The 27,161-nt window shown below is 36.4% G+C and overlaps 4 protein-coding genes across 6 annotated transcripts; 2 read left to right on the top strand and 2 right to left on the bottom strand.

Moving 5' to 3' along the window:
• Nucleotides 1-365: 365 nt before the first annotated feature.
• On the bottom strand, nucleotides 366-4,610 carry LOC132181236 (uncharacterized). 2 transcript variants are annotated; one of them, XM_059594360.2, is made up of 8 exons: nucleotides 4,491-4,610; nucleotides 4,203-4,280; nucleotides 3,565-3,635; nucleotides 2,607-2,725; nucleotides 2,288-2,424; nucleotides 1,090-1,237; nucleotides 837-996; nucleotides 366-699 (listed from the first exon to the last, which is right to left on the bottom strand). In XM_059594360.2, the coding sequence occupies exons 3-8, from the start codon at nucleotides 3,575-3,577 to the stop codon at nucleotides 608-610; spliced, it is 669 nt and encodes a 222-aa protein (XP_059450343.2). In that variant the 5' UTR covers nucleotides 3,578-3,635; nucleotides 4,203-4,280; nucleotides 4,491-4,610; the 3' UTR covers nucleotides 366-607. The 2 variants fall into 2 exon arrangements, with proteins under 2 accessions (XP_059450343.2, XP_059450342.2); XM_059594359.2 differs by having other exon boundaries at nucleotides 4,203-4,286.
• A 4,963-nt stretch (nucleotides 4,611-9,573) lies between these two features.
• Nucleotides 9,574-10,640, bottom strand: LOC132182512 (hikeshi-like protein). The gene is made up of 2 exons (XM_059595779.2): nucleotides 10,315-10,640; nucleotides 9,574-10,231 (listed from the first exon to the last, which is right to left on the bottom strand). The coding sequence occupies exons 1-2, from the start codon at nucleotides 10,415-10,417 to the stop codon at nucleotides 9,771-9,773; spliced, it is 564 nt and encodes a 187-aa protein (XP_059451762.1). The 5' UTR covers nucleotides 10,418-10,640; the 3' UTR covers nucleotides 9,574-9,770.
• A 932-nt stretch (nucleotides 10,641-11,572) lies between these two features.
• LOC132181275 (cytochrome c oxidase assembly protein CtaG / Cox11 family) lies at nucleotides 11,573-19,511 on the top strand. Of its 2 annotated transcripts, none has more exons than XM_088516205.1 (9): nucleotides 11,573-11,649; nucleotides 12,805-12,916; nucleotides 14,984-15,086; nucleotides 15,664-16,027; nucleotides 16,113-16,165; nucleotides 16,947-17,019; nucleotides 17,326-17,430; nucleotides 18,970-19,050; nucleotides 19,135-19,511. In XM_088516205.1, exons 3-9 carry the CDS (start codon nucleotides 15,007-15,009, stop codon nucleotides 19,234-19,236), a joined length of 858 nt encoding a protein of 285 aa, XP_088372331.1. In that variant the 5' UTR covers nucleotides 11,573-11,649; nucleotides 12,805-12,916; nucleotides 14,984-15,006; the 3' UTR covers nucleotides 19,237-19,511. The 2 variants fall into 2 exon arrangements, with proteins under 2 accessions (XP_088372331.1, XP_088372332.1); XM_088516206.1 differs by having other exon boundaries at nucleotides 11,595-11,639.
• A 3,302-nt stretch (nucleotides 19,512-22,813) lies between these two features.
• On the top strand, nucleotides 22,814-25,023 carry LOC132182125 (TPX2 (targeting protein for Xklp2) protein family). Its single transcript, XM_088516932.1, has 7 exons — nucleotides 22,814-22,847; nucleotides 22,964-23,023; nucleotides 23,981-24,022; nucleotides 24,124-24,222; nucleotides 24,303-24,362; nucleotides 24,449-24,543; nucleotides 24,756-25,023. Exons 1-7 carry the CDS (start codon nucleotides 22,815-22,817, stop codon nucleotides 24,883-24,885), a joined length of 519 nt encoding a protein of 172 aa, XP_088373058.1. The 5' UTR covers nucleotide 22,814; the 3' UTR covers nucleotides 24,886-25,023.
• Nucleotides 25,024-27,161: the final 2,138 nt, after the last annotated feature.

Raw genomic sequence — 27,161 nt, forward strand, 5'->3', positions numbered from 1 at the left:
TGAAAGAATTGTTAAGCATGGTTGAGTTCCTCGTATATTAGATTGATCAAATTTATATAAGTTATTACAAAAGATAAATGATTCACATCAATATTTTTTTTTCACATCCTACAAATTTAATATATCAACTATTAGATTTGTGAAGTCCATTAAGAAAATGATTAAAAATAAAATGAATTATATCATTTCTTATTACAAAAAGTCTCCCACATTCATTAATCCCTGAGGATATAAGGTTGATATGACAAACACATCCACGGATCATTTTTCCCTTTCTGTGATACGTATATAGATAGTCCAGTCCCATCACTTTGGGTTCTTATGTTACCATCATCACAATAGCTTAAGAATAATAGCACAGAAAAGAATTGAAAAGAATAATTCGATTAAAAAATTACCAATTTTAACCAATAAAGCAAATATCAAACTCCGCCAAGGGTTCAAGTAGGTATAATTTTTACAATGCATAACACCACACATCACATTATCTTATTCAACAAAATGCAGCAATAGCACTCGAATCAATCCCTGGGAGGCATCTTTTTATCCCTGCGTCAATGTTTCCAATGCTTAATCCCATTTCTTTGGGTGGGACGGACGCAGACAATCACATGAAATCATCGTCATCAAGAGGATCATAGCCATTAACAGCTAAATCATCATATGCCTTGTCCACATGGATCTGCTGTCTCCTAGTGGCTGCAAGAAAGGGTTGACAGAAGATGCATATAAGTGAGCGTCCAACAATTACAAACGATTAACTCATTTATTAGTAAGAGTCCATGTCTGATGGTCTCAAGTGTCGGCACAAGTTCAAGTTCAATAAAAACACATACGTTTCTTCCTTCTACCGGCATTCGCAGCCTTCTCTGCATTCAGCTTTTCGTTCGCAATTGCGTTGATAGAAGATGCAACATCTTTTGCATCTGCTGCTTTCAAAGCAGTCACTGATAGTCTCATTATAGCTTTGAGTAAACCAATGTAATGGAAACTTTTCTGCAACAAGGAAGTACACATATTTTATCAAAGTTAGAATGCTCAGGATTCTCAGGACTTTTGGTCAAAACAGAGGAAGATTATTTCACACACCTCATGCGGACGCAGCTTCCGTGAAATGAGCTCGGCATATTCCAAGAAGTCACTCTCTGATTTGGGAATAAAATTATCAAGGGTATTCTCGTCACCTCTTTTACCAAACAGTTCTTGAGTGGATTTATAATCTGCTTCTTCCACCAGCCTGCAATGGAGAATATAGTTGCAGAAAAGACCCTCTAAGCATACTAGGAAGTAGGAATGAAAAAAAAAAAAAAAAAGAGAGCATATTATTATGCTTTTATGAGCTTCCATACTAAAATGTCTATTGAGACCAGTGCATAAGCTCCATGTGGGATCAAAGCATGCTGATAAATCCTATTTGATTTTTTTGCACTGATTTCGCTCCTAAAGAAAACTTTACTTTAGTAGGGAAACAGGAAACTAAACACACAGACAAGTCCATTATCTGAAACAGAAGATTGTGCATGCTACAAAATGGGGCAAAAAATTTCAAGCACACCATTTAGATCCGTAGGCAACATCCACCATCAATCATGCACATGATCAGAACAAAGGTACACAAACGAGGTTGATGGGCAACTTCTAGATGCCAAAAACTGACAAAAGAGTTTAACACAGATGCACTTCAGACTTATGATATCATTTTTTTTTTTTGGAGTCCACTTTTGTGGTTTCATTTTGTTAAAGAGTTAATTTAAGAAATTCTCCAGGCTGGACACAGTACCTGTACTGGGTTTTAGGTTTTAATTATGGATCTAAAGCAGACCATGTGGCTTGTGGGCCTCAATGTTCACAAGGTAACACCTCCAACAATATAAGATTTCATCAAAGAGCAAAGGTTGAATGCACATAAGCCAAAAATTTCTGCAGCATACCGAGAGAAACTAACTTGCATCACCGGTTACAATATGAGTTAAGCCTGAGCTCCTCAGAAACAGATCAACGTAAAAATCAAACCTAATCCATAATAGTGCAATATACTCGTAACGCTGACAAGATCATATCAATACAGATAAAAAAAAGAGATGCAACTTTAACACATTATGCTGCTCAAGTGTAAAAATTAGAGTATTGCTGCCAAAATATTTTAAATGTCTTTTCATGCATCATTTACTGATCATCAGATGAGGAATAGCCATACCCAAAAACTAGTTTACTACCAACGAGGAAAAAAGAAAGGAAAAAAAAAAAAAAATCCAATACAAGCAAAATGAAGTATTCAAACCTTTACCTTTGCTGGCGAAGTTTCTCAGCTACAGGATCTACTGCCTCTTCATTTACTACTTCAACAGTTTTCACTTTCTTCCCGGTAGCTTTCACTGCAGGTTTCTTTAGGGCCTTTCCAGCTGGAGGTTTTGCTTCAGGTGCCTGATCCCATCACATATAGCCACATCATTTATTGATCAACATGAACAAGCAAACCACCACAATAATGAGGGATTGGCATCACATTATATATCAATCAATCAACCAATACTCAGTCTTTTTTATTCCAAACCACTTGTAAAAAGAAAAATGCAACGAGATCATAGTTAAATTATCAATCATACCGGTGTCGGTTCATCTTCATCCTCCCATGATTCCTTCACGTTATTGACATCCGCATCTTCTTCATCCCATTTATTTTTAGGTTGCTCCTTCGTAAGGAAAGGTGGAATTTGCTCAACCTCTGAAATAAAACAAAAGCCTTTGTAAAACTAAATAGTTGACACCAACAGAAAAACAAATGCTAAACTTCATGACGAAATTATAAAGGAAATAAATTAGAAACAAACTTGGCTTATTATACAAAGTCCCTTCAGGTTCTAGAAAATTAAACTAATCAGTTATAGCATGCAACTTAATTTACTCCCTTCCATACAAATGCAGACACTGTGAACGATCAATTAACAAAAGCTAATATTGACTAACAAAACAGTAAGACAAGACATCCTCACATGTTATGACATATTAAGTTGAAAGGATGAGGGGCACACCCACATCCACACCCACACCCAAACCCATAACCATAGCTAGAAGCATATACATAGCAAGCCTCAGAATAGTTTCATTTCCCAAACATATAAAGATCAAAAGATACAAATTCAAAGTCATCAGATCCACAAAACCTCAACCACCGAGTCATGTATCACCGTCTAGAATACTAGCTCCTCATTCTAGATCAAGAAAATCCCTAAACAAATAGATAAGTAATTGGAGTTATAGCCTTCAACAAGCTATATCTCGTAAGAAAAGTCGTTTGGTTCTACCACAGCATCCTCAAGCATAAATATGAGCACATATGCAATAATCCAATCTATAAAGAAAAGAAAATGAGCATGATGTTGACAACAAGGCTAATCCTAGTAATTAGTAAACCAGAACCACTAATAATAGATCACAATTCTCATGAATTGAAAAGTAAGCTTGCGCAATCCCAAGATTTAAAAAGCTTCCAATAGCTATGAGTTACAATAGCAAACCAAATTGATGCCATGCATGAAAAGAATTTAGAGCAGAAGAAATTACCCCAGTCCTCCATCTAGTTGTGCCACTTAGTTGATGAAAGAAAAATAGAAACGATCTTTCAAAGTGTGACACTGCATACATAAACATAAAAATTATAAAAATAAATAAAAATAAAAAATCAGACATCAGGATTCAGAAGTAAACAACAACATATTGAATACAAAAAAAAAAAAAGATTCTATTAAAAATAAAATCAATTATGTCAGTTGTTAATAATATTAAATTGCCAACGAGGCCACAGAAATGATAATTAAATTATTTTTCAGCATAACTTTAACTTAGGCCATGACTTTCAATCTCTACTAAACAGCAGTTATTATCAGCACTGAAATTGCAGAACCTCAATGCTTTGTTTGCTAAACCATTCTCCTTCTCACTTTTGTTTTCTGTTTTTAAAATAAAAACATTAGCAAACAACCTAAAACACAAAAAACTCACAACTACTTTCACATTTATGTTATATCATACCACTTTGAAATCGATTCCTAATAGTCGATCACACACTTTCATGGCCTTTTATTTCAACGTCAAGAAAAGTAAAGAAAGATCCGATATTCTCTTACAAAACTCATTTATAACAACAATAGGTTCAAAATATTCAATATATATAAACTTTGATTAATTAAAAAGAGAAGCACCTGGTGGTTGTGGTGAATTGTGGCGTCGGGTTTCAGCAGCCGATGCTTTTTTTTACGTTCTCGGTACGCTCTATAATCCTGCAACTATAAAGCAAACAAAATCACAAAACCAAACAAAAAGAAATCGAAAAGAAAAAAAAAATTAAAAAAACTCACAGATCACTTTCAATATAATTGGACTCTTAAGATTTCGATGTTTTTCCGAGAAAACAAACAGAGATTTCTTGATACAAAACCAAGAGAAACAAACACAGATTTTACAGAAATCAGAGAGAGGAATTTGTTTACCGACAATCGGGCGTTGTGGGGCACGACAACTCCGAGTTGACAACCGAAAAGCCCTAATTTCATTTAAGGGGTGCGCGAGAGAAGGGAGAGGAGGAAGACGAAGGGGTGGCTTGTGTTATAAATCGGTATGGTAATTGAGGCTTTTTCTTTTTTTATATTTAATCCGACAGGTTTTAGATTTTGCTGACTGGTCAGACAGTGGCATTAACAAGTTCTTTTTTGTTTGTTTTTTTTTCTTTTCCCTCGGTTTTGCTAAATTGGCGGTTATGCACGTGTCAACTTTTTGCCTTTTCTGGGCATCTCGAATCTTCTGAATTGGTTTACTCTCGGGTCTGGGCCGTCCTTCCGATTTGGATCCGTAACAAAATCAGGGAGAGAGAGAGAGAGAGAGAGTTAAGAATAAGAAGAGAAGTTATGAAGTGTAAATTCATAAAAGAATTACAAATGTGAGGAGGTATAATAAATTCACTAAAATGGAATAAAAAATTATGAAATTCAAAAAAATATAATAATAATAATAATACAAACCTCTAACGAGCACCGTGTAGCTGAATTCTTCTCTCTTGTTTTTCTTTTCTTGCGGCGGCTTTGAAAAATCAGGAAGAAGCTCAGGCTTTTTTTGTCACCCGTTGTTTACAAGGGCGAGACTCCGCTACTTTATAAGAGGAGAAACGTCGGTTAAAGATTATTGTCCATTTTGTCCTAATACAAGTCTGCATTGGATAGAGGAAGTCTAAACTAAAAGCCCAATGACCGACGCCCATGGCCTAAAGCCCAATGACCCCTCAGGTGCACTCAACGTATCTGTTGTAGGAGATCCGTACTCTCCACCACCTCTACGCAAGGGAGTCCACATGGCCAAGAGGCTAACCAACTGACTAATGCCACGTGTTCTGGGAGTCATACCACAACAAAAGGCCTTCGTGGACCAGGACATAGCAATTGTGGTAATTGGTTTATGTTCTTTCCGTATGTCTTGTGTGGTTGTGTTCTCGTAATCGATATTCTTTCCCCCAACACACATATATATGATGCTTTTCATATATTTAGCATTTTCCTTATTTAATAACCCCAAATTGTCCAACTTCAATCTCTATAAAAGGTAGCCCTACTAGTACACAAACATCTTTTCTCTTTCATTGTGACATTGGGGCATTTTTTCTCTTCATTGTGACATTGGGGCGAGGCTTAGGTGCGGTCCAACTAAACTATCGCAAGTTGGACCATTGAGATCGATTGAGGGGTATTAGAAAATTATTTTCTTTAAAGTAATAATATAAAATTCGTTAAATATTAAAATATTCAATAATTAAAATATTAAAATATTAAAAAAATTAAAACTATTAAAAACTAAAAGAAAAAGAAAAAGAAAAATCAATACACCTATGCAGTTTCTCAACCCTGTCATTATGTTTGGTGACTCTCTCTCTCTCTCTCACAAGTTCATGCCTGAAGTTTGTGATGTTTGATTGTGGGTCTATATTATTGGCCTATAATTTGCAGAAAATTTAGAAAAAGATTGATATTTTTTTCTGAGTATATGATTTTCGAGAGTGTTTGGTATGTTTGGTTGGTAAAATTCTGCTCTGATTGTTTGTTTGTTTGTTTTTTTTTTTTTTTTTTTTTTTGTGCATAATTTTGGGCCAAGGATGGCCGGTCTGTGGTGGACGAACCACCCCCATGGCCAAGGGGGTGGTCCGGCCACCCCCAAAAGGCCTAAAGAAGAAAAAAAATAACTTCAAAAAAAGTTTGGGTTTTGAGAGTGGCCGGACAACCCCCAAGAGCTTGGGGTTGGCTTTGGCCACCCCTTTGTTTTCTTTTCTTCTTTTTTCCCCTTCCCCTTTATTCTGCACGCCGACGCCACTTGCTCCCAATCCTCCGGCTTCCTACCTCTTTCCTCTTTTTTTGTTTTCTTCTTTCTTTTTCTCTGTTTTCACGCATTTACACCTCATTTCTTCTCCGGTCTCTGGTTTTTTTTTTAATCACCCTCTCTGTAATAGATTTCAGAAACAAAGAGAGAGGGAGATTTGACGAGAGGGGAGAATTTTAGGGAAAAGATAGAGAGAGAGAGAGAGAGAGAGAGAGATACAGTGAGACCAAGGGATTTCATTTTTTATTTTCTTTTTTTGAATTATTTTTTATTAGTTTTAATTTTTTTAATTAAATATTAAATTTTATATTATTTCTTTAAAAAATTAATATTTTAACCCATTAAAAGATCTCAGCCTTCCATCCAAATTGCAGTAGTTTGGAAGTACCGCATGTAAGCCTCGCCCGTGACATTCTACCTCTCTTTTTTCCAGTGGATTACTTTATTGACTTAGGCATCAAGGTTTTTCTCGTCGGCACACCCAACAAGCCTTTTTTACTAATTTTTTATCTCTTTGCGATTCTCTTGACAAAGCTATCAGCGTGTGGTCAACTGTATCAACAATACCTATTTTAAGCTTCTTGACAGAGCTATTGGCGTGTGGTCAACTGTATCAACAATACCTATTTTAAACAGCTTAAGATGCAAAACTCACATATTCAAAACAAGTGAATCTGCAACTCACCATAATGAATAGCCATTCATGATCATGAGCATTCAAGGAAAAGCCTATTGCCTAGTTTTAAGAAAGAAAAAGAAAATTCAAGCTTCAAATGAATTGAAATAAAAGGGTAAAATTTTATTCCAAATTGAATTAGAGGAAATTCCTCCAATGTAGTTTATAAAATTGTCATACTTTTTAATAGCATGTGTGAAAAAGAATATATTTTTCACAATGAGAATTTTATAAGCCGGATTTGAGAAATTAGTTTGAAAGAAACTCATTCTCGAAGAAAATGGGCATTTTTTTTTTCCTAATTAAAAAATGAGTTGAAACATACCCATTTCAATCTTTCAACTCTTGCTACATGATTGATGATTGACCCAACCATCATTGATGAACTTGACAGAAAAATTAAAACCAAATTGAATAAAACAAGGGACTCCTAAAATCTTCTGTGTGTAGTTTTTAGTTTTCGTATAGAGAATTACTCAAAGAGAGAAACGGTGTCGTCTGAAATTCCCTCATTTTTTTCATCAAGAGCAATTCAAATATTTCAAAGCCAATAAAGCGTGCTCTCCGACCGAACTCCACCCGCAAGTAAAGGCAAAGAAACTCGGAAAGAGATTTCTTCTGATGGATTCCAGTTCCTTTGAGTTAACGTTAACTCATATGTCTACACCTTTTCTTGTGTCATTTGGTCGTGAAATCCATTGATTACTTCTTCAATGTTTTTCAGGTTTAAAAAAAGAAAAAAGAAAAAAAAAAGGGCTTATCATCCTGTAAAACAATAGCTAGTTCAAGTTCTAGGGTATCAGTCAACCAAAGATTAAACCAAACACAATGAAAAGAAAAGTCAAAAGTCTACATCTTCGAGCATACATCTATGATACACACTTGATAAGTTGGTTGCTCCGTAGTGGAAAATCTTTGCATAAAAACCAGCATAAGCTCAGCAAGAAAATACCAGAAACACACATGGGAAATTTGAGCTCTATTGTAAGGCTTGGATAATATGCAGAGACCTTTTAAGATCCATACAGCCTTTCGCCTATAGATATAGATGAATAGATAGAATGTCAAACGCAAACAGTATCCAAGAGTTCAAGACTTCAGCTAGTCCTTCCAACTAAAGATTCATGGCTATATTTAGATTTGTCTTGCTTCCAACTGCAGACTGGAAACAGCTGGATGTTTCCCAATACTTTTTTTTTATAAGTAATCAAAATATCATTAAAAGTATAAGGTGCCCTAGGTACTCAAGGAGTATACAAGAAAAAGAAAATCATGAAAACATATTACACATATAAGAGTCTGAAAAGGGCACAACCTACAAACTCCTAATGCTCCAGTCTGACTCCATTTTCTTTACGAATTTTACATACATAGCAATGATAGAGTCTGACATCCAACTGCTTCAGTTCTAATAGGTTGTGTGGGGTAACTAATTGAGGTAATGGTGCTACATGTGATCTAACCACTTGATTCATTTTCGAGCATTAAATGTTTAGAGTTTGCAGGCAAACAACTTAAGATGGACTATTTAGTCTCACAGAAGTTGGACTGATTTAGAGTCTAGGTTGGTGTTAGCATTATTCATGGACATAAATCAACATGAGCTCTTCCTATGGCAATGTTCGTTTGAAATTTTACATCTAAGACCACACATCCATTAAACAACTCAACCTACCATTGCCTCAACTATGTCAGATATGCCACACGTTTCTAGTAATATTATAATTCTAGCTATCGGCATATTCTCTCTATCAACCCATTATTCAAATTGCGTTCTGTCCCATTCGGCTTGGCTTCCGTAATTTTGGCTCCTCCACTATCCTTCTGGTGCCATAAAATTCAAGCCACAAAAGGATTGAGGCAGTAATGAGAGCTAAAAGTCACAGAATGCATAATGTTCAAATTCTACTTACCCAAGCCAACGCGCTCACGCATCCTTCATAAAGAATGTAAATTCCAGAAATTTGATTCTGCAAATATCACAGCTTGCCTCACTCAACTACATAAGAGACTGGAGGCCCTAAGAGTAAAACTGGTTTAGTCACTTAAAACCAGTTCCAGGATAGAATTCTACCAAATATTTGACTATGCTAAACCCAGGCCCACCTGCAACTGCACATTGAAAACATTTCAGACGAAGCCCATTTACACACGATGCCTACCCTTTATGGCTTCTAGACAGCAACGATCTTTCAGAGTAACAAAGAATCCCTCCATTCTCTTCAAATCTCTATGCACCTAAGCAATTGCTAACCACACCACAGTCGTTTCAGGGTTGATTAACATAATCTAAAATGCTCAACTTGCAAGCAATATACTAAAAATTCCAAATTCTTTAGCCCTCCTAAGTTCTATCAGCAACCAAACCAACGGTTACTTTCTCTATTTCCTCTTTCATGAATTCCTCAGTTTTCACCTCACTTTCCACGTCCATTTTTTCTTATAAAACGTGTAAGGCACTAAGGAAGTATACAAAAAACACCTAATTAGAAGGAGAAAAAAGAACAAAGGAATAAATTCTGCTCACTTCCCACATCCACTTCGAATTGAATAATGATTTTTTATTCAAATTCTGCTCTCTAGTCTCATAGATACAAAATGGAAATGAACCAACATACATATAAAAAGAACCCCACAAAGGCCATTTCCTCATTGCCCAGCTCATCCAAAGAAGAAACACAAAGCAACAAGTTTTGCAACTTAACTATTACAAAAATTACAAGTACCTCCATCATCACAATACGAAGCCCTTCAAGTACTCCGGGTCCCGCTTCGCCCTCTCCTGAAACTTCTTAAACCACCGATCCAAGATATCCATGGGCACCACCAGCTTGCTCCCGTCGACGCCGCAGAAGGACTGCATGAAGTTGAAGAGGTTCTCCCCAACCTTCAGGGCCAGCCGCTCGATCCTCCTCTCGGCCGCCACGTCGAGCGAGGGCAGCGTCGCCAGGTCCTCCACCGAAACCCCGATCTTGGCCGAGAGCGGCGCAGCGTCGGCGGTGAGCTGCATCTGGCCGCCCGGATCCGGCCACGGCAACGACAGCACGGCGGAGGGTCGAGCCAGAGTGACGGCGCCGCAGAAGAGGAAGGGCGAGCCCGGGGACTGGATGTAGACGGCCAGGGCCTTGTCCGGAGGGAGAGTGAAGCTGTTGAGGAGGAATATGCAGACCTCGCGGACCTGATCGTATGCCTCACCTGCGCAGGTTAGAATTCGTTAAGAGGCAGGGGCTAAAGTGCGCCGGGGGTGCGGAGGAAAAGGTGGTGTATCGAGTACTTACCTACGAAGGTGTTCATGTCGAGGACCCAGTGGAAGGTGTCGATTTGGGAGAAGGTGGAGATGTCCATTGGGAAGCTGCGGTTCGGAAACACCACGCCGAACATTTTCGCTTCGGTTACAGAGAGAGACCGAGTGGGTGTGAAGTGTGAACGACAGGAGTCCGATCATAGATTGATGCCGGCGCAAGCTGAGAAGGCTCGGAAGTGGGTTGGGGGTGTGTGATATATGCGGTGGCTTCGGAAGGGTCCAGTAGCGTCTAGAACGGTGGAGACTCTCAAGTCTCAACAGAGAGCGCGTTCTACACTGTTTTTCTTTTGCTTTTTTAGATTAAAGATTGAGAAATACAAATGGAAGGCCTACACTGACGTGGAATCTTACCAATCAAGCGCGGAATGTTATCAATCATGCCTGTCAGTATGAATCGAGATATTCTTTATTTCATTTAAACCATATAATATTTAGTTATAGTGGACGAGTATTTTTATCTTTTTTTTAAGTGAAAAGATAAAAATATCTATTCATTATAATTAGTAAGATATTATCTAATTCATTTGAGCTGGAAAAAATCTTGTTTCAAGAAGCATGTAACTTTGTGACTTTGTGAGTGAGGGTTCAATTTAGTATTTAAAAATCCTCTAAAATATGTTTATAATGTGTAGCTTAGTTGATTCTAGACTATGCCTCATAAAGCAGATATCACTAGTTCAAATCTCCTCTTTTATTCTCCTCTCCCAAACGATACATTTTATGCCACTTAGTTTAAAATTGCATTTTAAAGGAAAAATCATATTTAGTCTTTAGGTTTTTATATGAGTTTTCAAATTTAATTAAGTTTTGCCCAAGTTTTAAATAGTTAATTCTATCACTTTACTGTCAAAATTAATAATTTGTCATCTACTACATGTTTAATGGCTCATCTCAACATCCCAATGCAATGTTATACCAACCAACAAAACCAAAGTTTTTTGTTAGGGTTAAATACCCTTGAGCCCCATGTGGTTTAACAATTTAATTTTTTGCACCATCAATTTTGTTTTGTATCACAACTCGTATCTTGGTTATGGATAAAAACCAAAATGATTTCGGTCAAACTTCCGTCTAAAATTTAACGGAAATCCACGTAAGCGCGCCTAAAAACTCGATACGTGTCCATAAACCTAATTATTTTTATTTTCCTAAAAAAAAAAAAAATTAATTAAAAATAAAAAAACAAAAAACAAAAAACAAAAACAAAAACAGAAAAAAATTTTGGAGCCCATTGAGTCCCAGGAATTGGACCTCGACTTGCAGGTCCCTAACGGCTGGGAAAAGCGTCTAGACTTGAAGGTTCGTCCAGGTTCGTCCATTTTCTCATATGGATCTCTTTCTTTCCGGGAAAATGTTACCTTTTCCAGAATTTAATCGGGAAAATTTTGCGTTTTCCTCATACTTTGTTTTGAAATTCACGATTTTTCTTTGTGAAGATTCGTGCCGCCATGTTTTTTCTTTGGAATCTCTTTCTCTGATTTGGATCTCTATAACTCTGTTATTTTTAGAGCTTCAATTTTGGGTCTTTGCTTTCTTCTTGTGTAAAGAAGATATTGATTCTTATCTATAATTTTCTCTCTAATCTATGTTTGGTCACATTGGAGGAATAGGAGGAAGAGAAAATTGGGGGTTCAGCCACCCCAAAACGGCCAGGGGGTGGCCGGCCAACCTTTTCCATTTTTTTTTTTTGTTAAAAAAAAAAATTTAATCTAATTTAACTTTTTTAAATGTTTTTAATTTAATTTTTTTTTAAAAAATTATGTATATGAATAAGTGTCAAGTTTTTAGGGACGCTAATGTGGATTTCGCTCAAATTTTTAAAGTATCATTTAACTGAGGTACCAACGAATACAAAACCAAATAAAAAAAAAAAAAAAAAAAAAAAGTTCTCATTAAATAGCTCAATCGGTTAGGATTATGTCTAATAAAGCAGATGTCACTAATTTAAATTTTTCTCTTCCTTTTATGTGAATATGTAAAAAAAAAAAAAAAAAAAAATAGACAAAAAAATAAAGTTATTAAACTACACGAGACAAAAGAGGATTTAGATCTTATTTGAGATTGCGTTTAAGGGGTTTAAAAGTGCTTTTAATACTCAAAAAATCCGTTTAAAAAAAAAGTATTCATTTGATAAAAAAAATTAAAAATATTTTTATAAAAATAATAAAAAAAAATTCTTTTGATAAAAACTTAAAAATGAAACTTTTACTTAAAAACTATTTTTGATTCAAAGTTATATTTCTCAAATTCAATTCCAAAATAACACTTAACCTTTTTTTTTTTTTTTTTTTTTTTTTTTTTTGTTATCATGGGTTCTCAAGTTTAGTTAAAATAAAAAAAATCCCAGAACCGTACGTTCCATCCTTTTCCCCGGTTCTCTTTTTTTTATGGTTTTTTTCCTCTTCTTCTCCCTGTACTCGACTCTCACACTCGCCCACACCATAAACTTCGGTTCCACCACCAGCATCCGCCACCGCCAGCCACGTGAACTCTCATTTGGCGACCAAATCCCAGAGAACACACCGGAGCTAGGACATAGCAGCCCCTTTAGGCTCGGCATCCATCGAAGAAATACGGTAATATCTGAATACCTCAATCTAAATGCTTGACTCTTATTTATACCTGATGGGTAAGAAGTTATCTAAAAGAAAATGGGAGTTTAAAATGCCCATTTGAAAGGCTGGAAGGGCTGGACCTGGGAAGGGGAGAGCCTAGGACGAAATCCACACTTTTGGATTATGCGGTTTTTTTGGGGTTTATGTGCTCAAGTATTCGGAGTGTGGGAAGTGGGTTATGCCGTTTCTGGAGGGGCAGCCCATGAACGGATGGCTTTGGACGTGGATGAGACCGGAACCCATTTTGTTGATGTTTATGTTGGGGAAGTATTTGATGATTTCTTTTGAGAATTTTGGAGTTGAATTGTTAACTTCAAACCTAGTCGCTATGAGTTGTTGTAGCATGAACTGTGTTGGAATTTTGAGTATGGATTTAGGAACTAAGAGTGGAAGAAATTCTATTGTGGCCATGAAAGCCGAACACACACTCTAATGTGGGTGATTGAATACATTATACATCATTCGGATAAAAACTTAGCTTACTTGCAAAGGAGTGGAGGAGTGTGAGGAGTGTCACTTGCAGTTCACGTGCTCTTCCTCTGTCCAAGTTAACTGAGATCAGATTTTTTCTTCAATCATGTGTTGCTTTTTAGTTATCTGCAAATTATACTCCATTGGTCTGAATGGCTGCTTATAAAACTGAGAAAAAAAAAATATTTTTCAAGGTTTGAATTTTGAGTTTTAATGTTGCTCTGGCTTTCTTAAAGAATTGAAATTTTCATCAAATTTTTGTTATTTTTGATGTTGATTAAAAAGAAAGTCACTGTTTCATATTTATGGAAGTTGAAAAGAAAAGAAAGAAAGAATACTTATCAAAAAAAAGAAAAGAAAAGAAAGAATATCAAGAGGAGCTAAGGATCTGTGATTTACTTTTGTTCAATTGAGCTCTTTTAAGAAAGTGGTTGCGGCATTATGTTCATGAGAGAGAAGCTTATGGAAGATCGTAGTGAATTCTAAATATGACATTGCGTGGGGTGGGGCTATGGAAGAATATCAAGAGGGGTTAGGGAGAGTTTTTAGTCATACTAGATTAGAGGTTGATGATGACTCTAAAATTAGATTCTAGCATGATGTGTGAGGTGGGGATAAGGCCCTCAAGGCAGCTTTTCCGAACTTGTTCTCTTTGGCTTGTTGTAAGGAGGCCTATGTGGCAGACCATCTTTCTAGCGACTCTCATTAGTGGCTTATAATTGGGAAGTGGATCTCTTTACCTTGTTTTTTTAATTTGTTGTACTTCCTCAAATTGAGACGGGATGACAGAGAGAAGCTTTATTGGGGTACCTTCGAAGAGAAGGTTGTTCAATGTTAGATCATACTAGGCTAATAGCATTCCTTTCCCTTGGAGGAATATTTGGCAGAATGAGGCTCTTTTGAGAGTGATTTTCTTTGCTTGGTTGGCTGCCTGCGGGAAGATTCTAACCATGGATAACCTTAGAAAGCGGCATGTCTTTGTGTTTGATTAGTATTATATGTGTAAGAAGAGTGAGGAGTCAGTGGACCACCTTTTACTACATTGTGAGATGGCTAGTGCCCTTTGGAATACCATTTTCAGCTTTGCAGAGTTGGCTTAGGTTATGCCTAGTCGAGTAGTAGACCTTTTCGCATGCTAGAAAGGGCAATTTGGAGAATTATGCAATGTGGAAGATAGTTCTGTTGTGGCTTGTGATGTCTTTGGAAGGAAAGAAATTTTGTGTTTTAAAGACCGTTTGTGGACAATAGTGGAACTAAAGAATTTTTTCTTCAAGACTCTTTATCTTTGGACAACTGCCTTTGACTTAACTATTTCTAGCTTTCATGTTGTTCTTGAGCTTTTTTCTTCTTTTAACTAGGTGTTTCTCTTGTATACTTATTGTGTACTTGATTTGCGCCTTTTCCATTTTTAATAAATTGCGTTTACTTATAGTAAAAAAAGAGGAAGGAATGTAATACAGTTTTTTATTTTTTCTATATTTAGCAAACAAAGATATGATACTTGATAATAGAGTTTGATTTCTCATTCACATTTGGTGTTTTGGCTTTTCTTTTCAGATGCCAGTGGCTGTCCGGTGAATATGTCGTTTTCAAGACTTTGTAGAAGAACCGATCTCTTCCCTTACCTTAAGAATTTACAGTATACTTATCCTGAATCTAGGTAATTCTTTTCATAAAAACTAATATTTGAACTTAAATCTTTCTTTGATTCTGTTTGTTTTGGTAGAAAAAGTTGGAAGATTATGTTACCAAAAATTTAGAAATTTTCTTGAGGAGGAGACCTAAAATAACATGAGTAGCAGTGATTAAGGATGATATGTTAAAATAGTAGGGGGGCGATAGAGAATATGACTTTGGATAGGACAGTGGTGGAAAGGATACATGTGCTTGACCCTGAGTAGTTGATGAGTATCCATAGAGTTAACCCCAATTTAATTGGGATTAAAACCTACTTGATCGAGTTGATATGAGCTGTATATTTTCTTAAAGTATGGTTAAACTCCCTGTAAAAATTATGCATTTTCTAGAAGCTATTTGAAGACATGTTGCATTTTTTCTCCAGCTTCAGTGGTAGATTGAGATATTTTGCTCTTCAAAAATCTTTCTGTAAAAAGAAATTTCCAGGGACCATTTATTTTCAAACAGCGTATGAGAATGTTTTCCTTTTTCCTTCTCTCGCCAATGAAGCTTAATTTGTTGGAATTTGTTACATGTGGATGAATTTGTTCTTGATTCAGGTGCACACCTAATGCTTTAGGGTGGTCAAGTTACAATTTCATCCAAGCTAATACAGGATATCAGAGGGGTTTCAATTATGATATATGGGGTTTAAAGTTAAGATGTGAATTTAGTACAAGGCCATTTGGCAAGTGTAGCCAGTTTTCACCTTTTGGTTCTGGGTATGTTGGGAAGTCTTGTTCTTTGCTCAATATCCGACGCCACTATGCTTCTCAAGCTTCCAGTGAACAGAAATCAAGGAAGATGCTTTTATACCTTACAGCTTTGGTTTTTGCAATGGTTGGAAGTAGTTATGCTGCTGTTCCTCTGTACAGAAGGTTTTGCCAAGCTACCGGCTATGGAGGCACTATTCAGCGCCGTGAGGTGTGTTGAATTTATTTCTTTGTCCCCCCCACCCTTTCATATCTTTCTTCTCTTCTCTGTTACAACAAGATCTTGCTATCTGTAGAGTGTTGAAGAAAAGATATCTCGGCATGCTAAAGATGGAACTGTCGCCACAAGGTGTGATTTCTGTTTCATAGTTAGAGCTCATTCTTTTCTTGTTTCCAATATGAATGACAATAGCCTTCTCTATTCTCAGTTGACTAGAAGCTAATTGTGGTGTCAGTACTAGATCTTTTATTATTTTCGTTTGTTATATATTTGTGTTTTGCAAGGTCCCCCTACTTTTCATAGTACTGTTTTCAGATCACATATATATTCCTTTTGTTTGATGCTTTATGTTGAGCACGTAATTTGCAAGGCAGTGGTGATGCTAAAAATGACGAAAGAGGAGAAGGGAAGATAACCTACAAAAGTGTGTGTTGACTCAAACAATTTACTTGGAGAAAACATACAAATTTTCCAAATTAATCCCCCGTCCTTGCATGTCTTGTCCCACTACTAGGTGACAAAGCTTGCATCCCTTCTCCTTCATGTGTGAGACTTTTTGAACTCAATAAACCATACATTTAATATTACGCTTCCACTCTCAATAAAGTGTCTCCTCTCTCATATGGTACAAGGCAGTGCTTAGGAAGTAATAGCATTTGCTATAAAAGCCCCTCTTCCAACTATGCACTATTTCCACACAACTTGGAACTCCTATAGAAGTTGTTGATTGGGCTTGTGCTGCCTTGATTTGTGATTATGATCACATGTTTATGTTCTACTCTCTACATTAAGTGAAAGTACGCATTTCTCGAAGAATGACATTAAATGGACTCTGACCACAATGAAGCTGCTTACGTTTTGTTTTCCATACATGCTCTTCCCTGTTGAGTTTTTGTTGTTGTCCTTGCAGGGAGATTGTGGTCCAGTTCAATGCTGATGTGGCTGATGGCATGCCGTGGAAGTTTGTTCCCACACAAAGAGAGGTTCTTCCTCTCTCTCTCTCTCTCTCTATATATATATATATATGTGTGTGTGTGTGTGTGTGCGCGCGCGCGCGCGTGTTGCACACATTTTATTTTTATACATTTATAATAAATATGTTGGTATATGTGCTAAAACAAATAATTTGATTAACCAGTTATTTTACTTCAGAAATATCAATATAAGAAACAAATTAGCTGTATGAAGGCTCCACGTGACTCTAATACTAGAGTATATACATGTTTGTTTGTGAACAAATTAGCTGTTTCTGTTGCTGAGCTGTTATGATCTTGGTATATTTGCTGCAGGTAAGGGTCAAACCTGGAGAAAGTGCCCTTGCATTTTACACTGCTGAAAATCGAAGTTCAACTCCAATAACCGGTGTGTCTACCTATAATGTCACCCCCATGAAGGTACTGATAAACACTGTTTAGTATTTCATGATAACAAATGTGCAGACTTTTCTGAATTGCGAATAGTGTTTCACTCTAATATCATTGGATTTCATATGATATGGTTACTTGGTTCTCTTTTAAAATACTGACTTCTCTTTGTATGATTAGTTGTTGACTTCTCTTTTTAGGTTTAGGGGGTTATTAGCTGTGATTAAATCTTAAAAATAAACTTGTTTATGCTGGTTATTTTTAGAAGTTGATTATATATTTTGTTTTATGTTTGTTACTCAGTGTGTGTGTGTGTGCATGTGCATGTGTGCAGGGAAGATGCCTGGACGTGCATCTTCCCTTTTTCTGTGTTCTTGTATTCTCAAGGTAGTTAAACATGTAACTTGTGTCCAGTGAAAAATGATAATGAAGAATAGAAAAGTGGTGTAGGTGTATTACGATCAAGGCCTGCAAGTGTTTATTGTTTCTAAAAAGATTACTCGAATTATTGGGTTGGTGAATTTGGGTTGACCTTTAGCTTTAGGTGCCTTTGGGGTCCAGACATATTTTAAGATTCCTGGAAATCCCAGAGAGAATTTGCAGGCATTCTTTTGTCTGGCTACAAATTGCTCAATGGAATCTAGATGCCACGGGTGTCCAGATTCCCACAAATTCTCACATTTGTAGGTATGTGGATTCCCTTCAAAACAGGTGCGTATTCACATTCTCAATCTCAGGGCATGGGAAAATTCTATTTTTCACAGAATAAGAGTGCAACCCTTGTTTAAAATAACAATGTAGACGTAGCTGGTTGGTAGCATTAATAATTACTTTGATTCACTTTTACCTTTTATTAAATTTATGGTAGAAAGCCTCTTTTGAGTTAATCAGCTTGGGAAAAGATGTTATGTTATGTTGCAACTCCCGTCACTCTGAGGTTCTATACATAATCATTTGCTAGGTCGCATAACTATAAGCTTATAATTTTTCTCTCTTTCAAATGAAAAATGTTTCCCTAACCCCAAGGGGTTGGCTCAAGTGGTGAAGGCCTTGGTCTTGAGGGTTTGCTCCTTTCAAGGTCCAAGGTTCAACACCTCAGGGGTGCAAACAATCCCTTGGGGCCACACTCCCTAGTGAAAAGTCAGCGATTTAACCAATTCTGTGTAGAGAAACTTTCGAGAGTGCGGTGCACGGGACTGTAGTTTACTTTGCAGGGGTGAGTCCGAAAGGCTCTACCTTGGAGGGATTCCTGACGTAAAAAAAAAAAAATGTTTCCTTAGCTTTTCAACTCAAAATCATCTAAAGTACTTATACATACACATGCGTATATATCATTGGCATAAGCCATCTAAAGTACTTGATGAGTCTACATCCACATGGTATGGCGGTATATTGCTCATCTTTGGGAGTACAGATCTTATGATATTATGGGTCTATAGTTGAATGGGATATAAACGGGTGACTGCCCATTAGGATACCTTAAGGCTTGAGATTGTTGATATATTTTTTTTCCTTCAAATTTTTTAAAAATCTGTGGAAGGGCAAGTGACCCCCCATTTTTCTCCCCAGGCTGGAGTCTACTTCAATAAAATACAATGCTTTTGCTTTGAGGAGCAGCGCCTTCTTCCTGGAGAGCAGATTGACATGCCTGTAAGCAGTATTTTTCATATTTATATCATGATTTATGAGAAAAAACAGCTTATAACTACTGAAATTATATTTATCAAAATGCAGGTATTCTTTTATATTGATCCCGAGATTGAAGAAGATCCCAGAATGGATGGTATCAATAACTTAATTCTATCATATACTTTTTTCAAGGTTTCTGAGGAATAAAAGGGGAACTGCTACCTGAGATCAGCCATGGCCATGGGAGGAGCTGACTCTTGTTTGTATTAAAGAAAGAAGAGGGCAAACAAACGAAATAAATATCTTTTTTTTTTTGTTTTTTTCGAATAGAAAAAAAAATATATCATTTTTTTTTTTTATACATTGTTTATCTCATTTTCTGCATTTTTGTTTATGTTTCTTCTGCCATCTTCATAATTATGGCAAACTGAGGACACAATGTATTCTCACAAATTCATGGTATAATAAAAATTCTTGCTGTTCTTGAAAACCTGCCATATAGTTTGCCCTCAATGATTGACCCTATCCGGGTGGGCAAACAGTCACTGACACTGATAATTGTTGATCGGGATAAAACCCATACACAAAAGAAAACACACAAAGTGTGCAAAACCTAAAATGTCCTGAACAAAATATGTACAAAACCCAAAATCTCATATTTGAACTAAATGAACAAAATCCGAATGAAGGAAAACAAGAAAAGTATATTTTGCTTTTAGGAGGATTATAGTGGAGTCAATCGAGGCTTGGAGGGGGTTTTCTTGAGGAAGATTGGGGTTGTGACTTGTGAGGGGTCATGGGGGAGGGGTGCAGATCCATAAAATTTCAAAAGTATGTGTGAAGATTGATGTATAAAAAAGATAACATGTAGGCACTAGTTAAAAAAGAAAAAGAAAAAAAAGAAGGGCCCTTCGGATCCACCCCTGCAGAGTAAACCCCGATCCAATGCACCGCACCCTCAAAAGTTTCTCTACTCAGAAGTTAAGTCGCTAGCTTTTCACTAGGGGTGTGACCCCAAGGAATTGTTTGCACCCATGAGATGATAAACCTTGGACCTTGAATGGAGCAAACCTCAAGACCAAGGCCTTCACCACTTGGGCCAATCAATTGAGTTTTTGAATCACACATTCAATTGTTCACTTTGCATTGGTGTTTTTCTTTTTTATAGTCCTTGATTCGGACTATGACAGTAATTCTATCGTTTTAGCTTTCATTTTGGTGGTTGTTGCTATTTTCATGTGGGGATTCAGATAGATTCACTATATAATTTTACTTATGTAACCGCTATATATGACCATATTGAGAGGATCTGGTCACTTGTTTGTCCCATTTTTTACATTTTGATTGTATTTTCGTACTATTACTCTTATTTTTGGTCTATTGTTGAAGACACGTCCATTTTATGGTAGCATTTCCATATAATCCCCAATTATATTTCCTCCTTATAACCCTTTTCCCAAATTCAATTAGAAAAATAAAAAGAAAAAAAAAATTGTACACTTTGCAGGAGAGATTTGGGCATACACATAATTTTAAGTTGTTCAGTAACCAACCAAAATTGGCATACACATAATTTTAAGTTGTTCAGTAACCAACCAAAATTGACATAAAGTCTTATTGGGGGGGGGGGGGGACTAATAGCAGTCTAGTCCATTAAATTTCATCATTGCAAAAAGCATGCAGCAAAGAAATGCGTCTGATTGAGAAGCAGCCGCCTGCGCCTCTCCAACCAAATAGCAAATCATATTGCTCCCTGCAAAAATACTAATTAAGGAAGCAACCCCAACTCTAATTAATTAATGGAATTTGTGGGGTTTAATTGAACCATGACACCAAGTCCATAATGGAATTGACTTTTCCACCAACCCAAACACCGATGGCAATAAATTAAAAGCTTCTTGTTCATTCACTTAGTTTGCCCATCCCCTCTCCTTCTGTTACACTTGTCCATTCATTTGCCTAAATGAACAAAGACACCCAAGGCATTGAAGGCAATATATACAACAGTTCGTTAATTTTATTTATTTTTTCTTGTTAGGGCTAATCATTTTTTCCTGCGAAACTTAAATCACAAGCAATATTGCTTTAGTAGGTTGATTTTCGAATTCATGACCTAACGTATACATGACACGCTGCTTACCCATGATAAGCTGAAAAGCTTCTTAATTAGGGTTTCCAACTTTCCCCTAAATGCAATCAAAGCTAATTGTTTCTGTCTTTGTTATGTAACGGCTTTAACAAGAAATACTCGAGAGTGGGTGGTTAACAACCTGTGCTCATCTTTTTGCTCCTTTGATTTGATGAGTGCTTTTGTGTAGGAAGAGACAGTGACAACGTGAGTCAATCAGAGCTCATTTTTCTGCTCTTTTTTTGTTATTATTAATGTAGTTATTGTACTACTAGACTGCATGTCTCTGCCTTCAACATTTGCTTGTAGTAATAAGTGCAACTTGGGATTTTTTCTTTAATTAGTTTCTTTTGCTAAAATTAAATACAGTGGAGTTGCATGCTTCACTGATCACTCGAGTACTAACATGCAAGCTCGAAACACAATATATATATATATATATATATACACACACACACACTAGATCTCCTCAAATGTAAATCCAATTTGTAATTTTTTTTTCAAACTTTAATTGACTCCCAAATTACTTCGCCCTTTCGGTACTTAATTAGCCTCCTCCGTTAAGATTTACTGCTAAACTAGCATAATTTTTTTAAAAAAAATAGCAATAATTCCGTGCCCCATGCATCACATAAATAAATTTTTTATAACAAACAAAAAAACCAACGTGGGAGGAGACCCATGGCCAGGAATTGAAATATTTGTTTTTTTTTTTTTTTTAATATAAAAAAAAAAAAAAAAAAATAAGGGCATAATTGTATTTTCACATAAGTGATGAGGGTATAATGGATATATATTTTATTATTTTATCGGATTTTTCAGAAAATTCTAACATATGAAGGCTAAGTGAAAGTGGTAGGTAATTTTGGGGGGCTCAATTGCAATTTTTTAAAGTTTAGGCTAAAGTACATTGCAAATTTTTTATTTTTAATTTAAAAGGGTAGGCGAGAAAGACCAACTATGATTATTCTACTTGGGTGTGATCATAGTAACATTTCTCTATTAGGAGTAGCACATGAAGAGTCTAGGTGACAAGAATCATAGGCGCTTCCTCAAGTCCAACTGAGTCATAACCTGACCAGTCTTACCAAAGTATTAATGGGAACCAAAGTCGTTTACAAAACCTCAACTCAAGCAACAAATGGGAACCAAAGTCGTTTACAAAACCTCAACTCAAGCAACAAATTATATACATATATGTCATTACGTACAGTTTATTCTTTATCTATTTTCTGAAATCACAGCCATTAGCATTTGAAATTATTGTATAAATTAACTATAGTATACAAAGAGCTGGGCTCTAGTGTACTGAGATGACAACCTACTGAGACCACAAGTGGTTATATATATCCTTGGTTTACTTAATTAGAAGTGAAGTATTTTGATGATTAGTTAATAGGAACCTGGGATTATGTCTTTAGCAAACGCCAAGAGGAGATTTAATTTGAAGGAACAATTGTTAGGGCATGACAAATATAGGAATGAGAGGGAGGTTTAATCAGAAAGTTTGGTGCAAGAGAGCGTGCAAATTTCCAAGCATGCTGGTGATGTTGCAACAGAAAAGAAGCACGGAAGACAGTTACCAATCTCCAACCTCTAATCCCTTATATATATATTCACTTCAATTCACTAACAATTCCACCCATCAGAGCTTATCATGGAGAAGACACACACCAGAGCCGCACTCAAGGTTGCAATGCTACCTTCTTCTTCTTCTTCTAATTCTTCCTTATTTCTAAATCTTTTCTACTACCCATGTTAATCCTTAATTAATATATATGTTTTGTTTTTCTTTTGCCTTGGAAGTTTGTGAAGGCTAGTTCACAATCTGCAGCAGTCTCTTGGAGCTCTACTTCCAGTGGAATGGTGAGATATATGTTCCACGCCTCAACAGGAGCTAGCTTAATTGCCTCTAGACTTTCTAAGTTGATTAATTAGGTTGGGTTGGGTCCAACTTAAAATTCCAAACTTAATTATTATGTGAGCACAATTTTACATATGAAATAAAAAATACTAATCAAGTTTTGGTTTGGTAAGTAGGAGAAGAGTGAGATACATCTTAAATTCAAAACTTATTATATGGGAGCAAATACGTCTGATTTGGATTTACTCATTTTGTCTTTAAATTCATAATTTAGGGGAAACTACATTTATCCTTCCTTAACTAACAATTTTTTTGCAATTTTTTTCCCAATATTTCCCTTCCAATCTATTTGCGGGGTTGCGATATCCACGTTGTTATATCTAAAATAACAAAAATACTTTTCACATAATAAAAATTAGACAATATTTTTGTCATTTTAAGTCGCATAATAAGAGAGGGACATATCATAATTTAACTCATCATTTTGATAGACAACTTAATTTGCCAACTTTGAATACTCCCTGTAGAAGAAGTGTACCTCATCATTAAAGTCATAATTAACATAGACTACTTTACATAACATAGAGGTGTGGGGAAGAGGAAAAGAAAATCTGATCATTGTTTGATTTGTTTCCCCTTTTAATTATCATAAACTTTCTTTTTTGCCATCATTGTTTCCTTACTTATACAGAAAAAGCAACTCAGGATGCACTGCACAGGAGGTCTTAATGTCACCCTCGCAATTAAATCCACTTGTAGTCTTTACACATATATACACTACCAAATTTTAATACAATATATATATATTCCATGTCACAAGCAAAGCTTTTTTTAAAACACTCTTTCGGACGTGTGTTTTTTATAAACAAAAACTTTAATTTCTAACATAATCCCAAACGGAATCTACATCATCAATTATTGTCACTAAAGGAGCTAACGTACATGGGATGTTTTCACAGACAAAAGACGAACTCAAAGACAGGCTCTTTGGCAAATCTAAGGTAAATATATATATGTATTAAACTTTCAGCCATCCCATTCCTCTCTCTCTCTCTCGATCTTGGTCTTGAGACTCCATACATGTATATATGTCGATCTCTAGGCTTCTCAAAAGTCTCTTACAAAAGAGAACACCAAGCCACAGGAAATCAAACTTCGTACTCAAGAAAGAGCCCTCAAACGCGCCATGTTTAACTACGAGGTGAGTGATGAGCTTGCTGATCTTGTACTCGATCTCTTAATTACTTTGAACATTTCAAACGGAAGCAACTACTCATGCAGGTTGCAACCAAGTTGTATATCATAGAGCAACAGAAAAAACAAGCAGAGAAGTTGCAGAAGGTAATTAATTAAACATGTCTTCAAAACACTAATTTATTAATTTGTAATATATATATATATATATAAACATGCTAACCCTGAAGCAGATGATAGAAGAGGAAGAGATTCGTTTGCTAAGAAAGGAGATGATTCCGAGAGCTCAGTTGATGCCTTTCTTCGATAGACCCTTCTTTCCACAAAGGTAATGATGCTTCCCTTTCATACAGTTGCCATTACCAAACAAAAAATAAAGGAAAAACCACAAGTCAACACGGTAAAGGTAAAAAATATTACCCTTATAACCTTGTGTTACTTTTCTTTAGTAAATTGAGAAAAATGAGATCTTTTTATCTAATAATCCACGTGAGGGATCTGCAAACTCTTGATAACATGTTTTTGTTTTTAATTTTATAGGTCAAACAGGCCCTTGACAGTTCCTAGAGACCCAAGTTTCCGCATCGTGAGTGGCAAGTGCGGAACCCGCATCTCTTCCGGTGGACTCTATGATTTTCAAGGGAGTCAAGGTCTGAAGCCCATCAGATAAGAGCATAGCCTACCGGAAAAGCTTGTCAATTACGTACTCCTCATGCTTGTTCATGCATACTACTAAGTACAATGTAGTCGTAGAAAGCTTCTACTTTACTTTCTGTACGTAGTTGTCATATGCTACGTCGTCGTCTATAGGGAGTTAATATTAGTGAGAATTACCTAGTTTTTTTTTTTTTTTTTCTTTCTTTCTTCTTTTGTGGGTGTTGTTTCTATGGGAGGAGACGGCTTTTTCCTTAGACAAAATAAAGTAAATAGTCTTTTGCCTTGTAATCCCTTTCGTTATTATTACGGTATTACCTCTCTCTCTCTCTCTCTCTCTCTCTCTCTCTCTCTGGTGTTTAAATCACACAAGAATTGGGCCATAATCAGATAGAGATAGTAGCATGGACAATGGACTTTAAGCCTATTAGATATTTATCAAAGGTGGGCCGGGCCACAAGCCCGAAACAGACCAACGGATTGTGAGGCCTGGAAGGATATTTCAAGTACAAAGCTGCGAGCAGCAGCTGATTGAAATAAAATACACTTCTCAAAACAAGCTCCACCTTTTTCTTTTTCTTTTTTTTAAAGAGAAAAGATAAATATATTTTATACCATTATCTATGTCTAAAAAATATAATATGTTACACATAAGCCCATCACTTGAACCCACGGGTCAAAGGCCCAATGACCCAAGAAAGCCCGATACATCCAAATGGGTTCTATGAATGCAACCCAGCACAAAACAATGGATACGGCGTCGTTTCTTACACTCTCGGACGACCAAAGGCCAACTACTTTATCACAATAAATCTCCTACACTTAACAACTAGATGCATCTATCACAATCAGGATACAACTCGGTTATATGAACAGTTCACACATAGCAAGATCATCGGAACGGTTATGATCTTGCTCTTAAAAGACTCCTAACAAATACACGACATCCTCGAAATCCTATTAATATATGTAACAGCCTCTTGCCAATCATAAAGATAGGAGACACGAATATTAACTCTGCCGGCTGTTACACCAAAATCCCGTATCTTCCGCCCAGTCATCATAACCACCTCCGCATGATCAACCATAAAAGGCCTCACCCCAAAGGTACGTGGGGGACTAAGACATATATTAAGTTTAAATAAACACTGACTTAAGTATCGGAGCAGGAACCGCCGACCAACACCCAGCGCATCCTCTTAATGCGTGCTCTAATTTTGCAGGTCTAACAGAAAGCATAAACAAGCAAGGGGTAGTGTGGAGGCTTGGATTCCCCTGAGTTCATCATACTGGAAACTGCTTCAACATAATATAAAAACATTTTTAAAAAATACACCAAATTCAAGTAGTTTTTGATTTATAGATAAAAAGATTCAAGCAAATGCACACAATTATAACAGAACAAATATTTCTAATTGATCATATTCACAAAAAACCCAACAAAGTTTATAATTTTTTTTATTCTTTATCTTTTCTTTCAATATCTTAGCAAATATAAAATATATAGAAAACATATTTATCAAATCTTCTTCTGTTTCTTTCTTTTTAATCATTCATGTTTTTCTCTTTAGCAAATAACAGAATGTTAAAGAGTTTACAACAAGCAATAGAAGAGGTTGACCTCTTTGGGAGGCAGCGAGGCACTATTTTCTGCCTTTTTTCTTGGGACTTTTGAGGAGGATAAAAGCTTAGAAAGTGTGAAAGGGAATGGAAACTTCATTTAAATAAATAAAAAATAGGGAAAGGAAACGTTGTGTGATGAGAGCAGAGAGCCATGCTAGAAGAATATTAAAGAGTACTTCATGCTAAGATTTTATTTTTAGGGAAATGACCAAACGAAGAGAAACCCTAAGCCTTGTGAAAACCTAAGCCTCCCTTCAGAGCGCCGCCGCCTCAGGGGAGGAGGGATGCCCATTGCCTGCATCCCTCCTCCCTTCCTTGCTTCCCGATTTTTGTTTTAGGTTTGTTTCTGTCTTTGGTGTTTTCTGTTCTGTTGTGCTTGTGTTTTCTCTCGGTGGGTACTGCTTTTGGGGGTTTTCACTCAAACTCTCCCCCTCCCTATTTGTTTGTGTGTGCCGCCGATCTCCTCCGCGCTCGCTTTGCTGCTCACCGCTCGCTGTCGGGTCTTTTCACGAGCCCCTCCCGCGCCAAGCTTTTTGTGCCACCTTCCGCGGCAGTTTTCGGCCAGCTCGCGATCGGCCTCCTCCAGCTGCTGTCACCCGCTTTGAGTGTTTTTCGCATTTATTTTTCTGTTTTGTTGTTTTTCTGTTTTGTATTTCCTTTAAGTTCCCC

The sequence above is a fragment of the Corylus avellana genome, chromosome 5, assembly GCF_965113065.1.
Source record: "Corylus avellana chromosome 5, dhCorAvel1.hap1.2, whole genome shotgun sequence".
Taxonomy (NCBI): domain Eukaryota; kingdom Viridiplantae; phylum Streptophyta; class Magnoliopsida; order Fagales; family Betulaceae; genus Corylus; species Corylus avellana.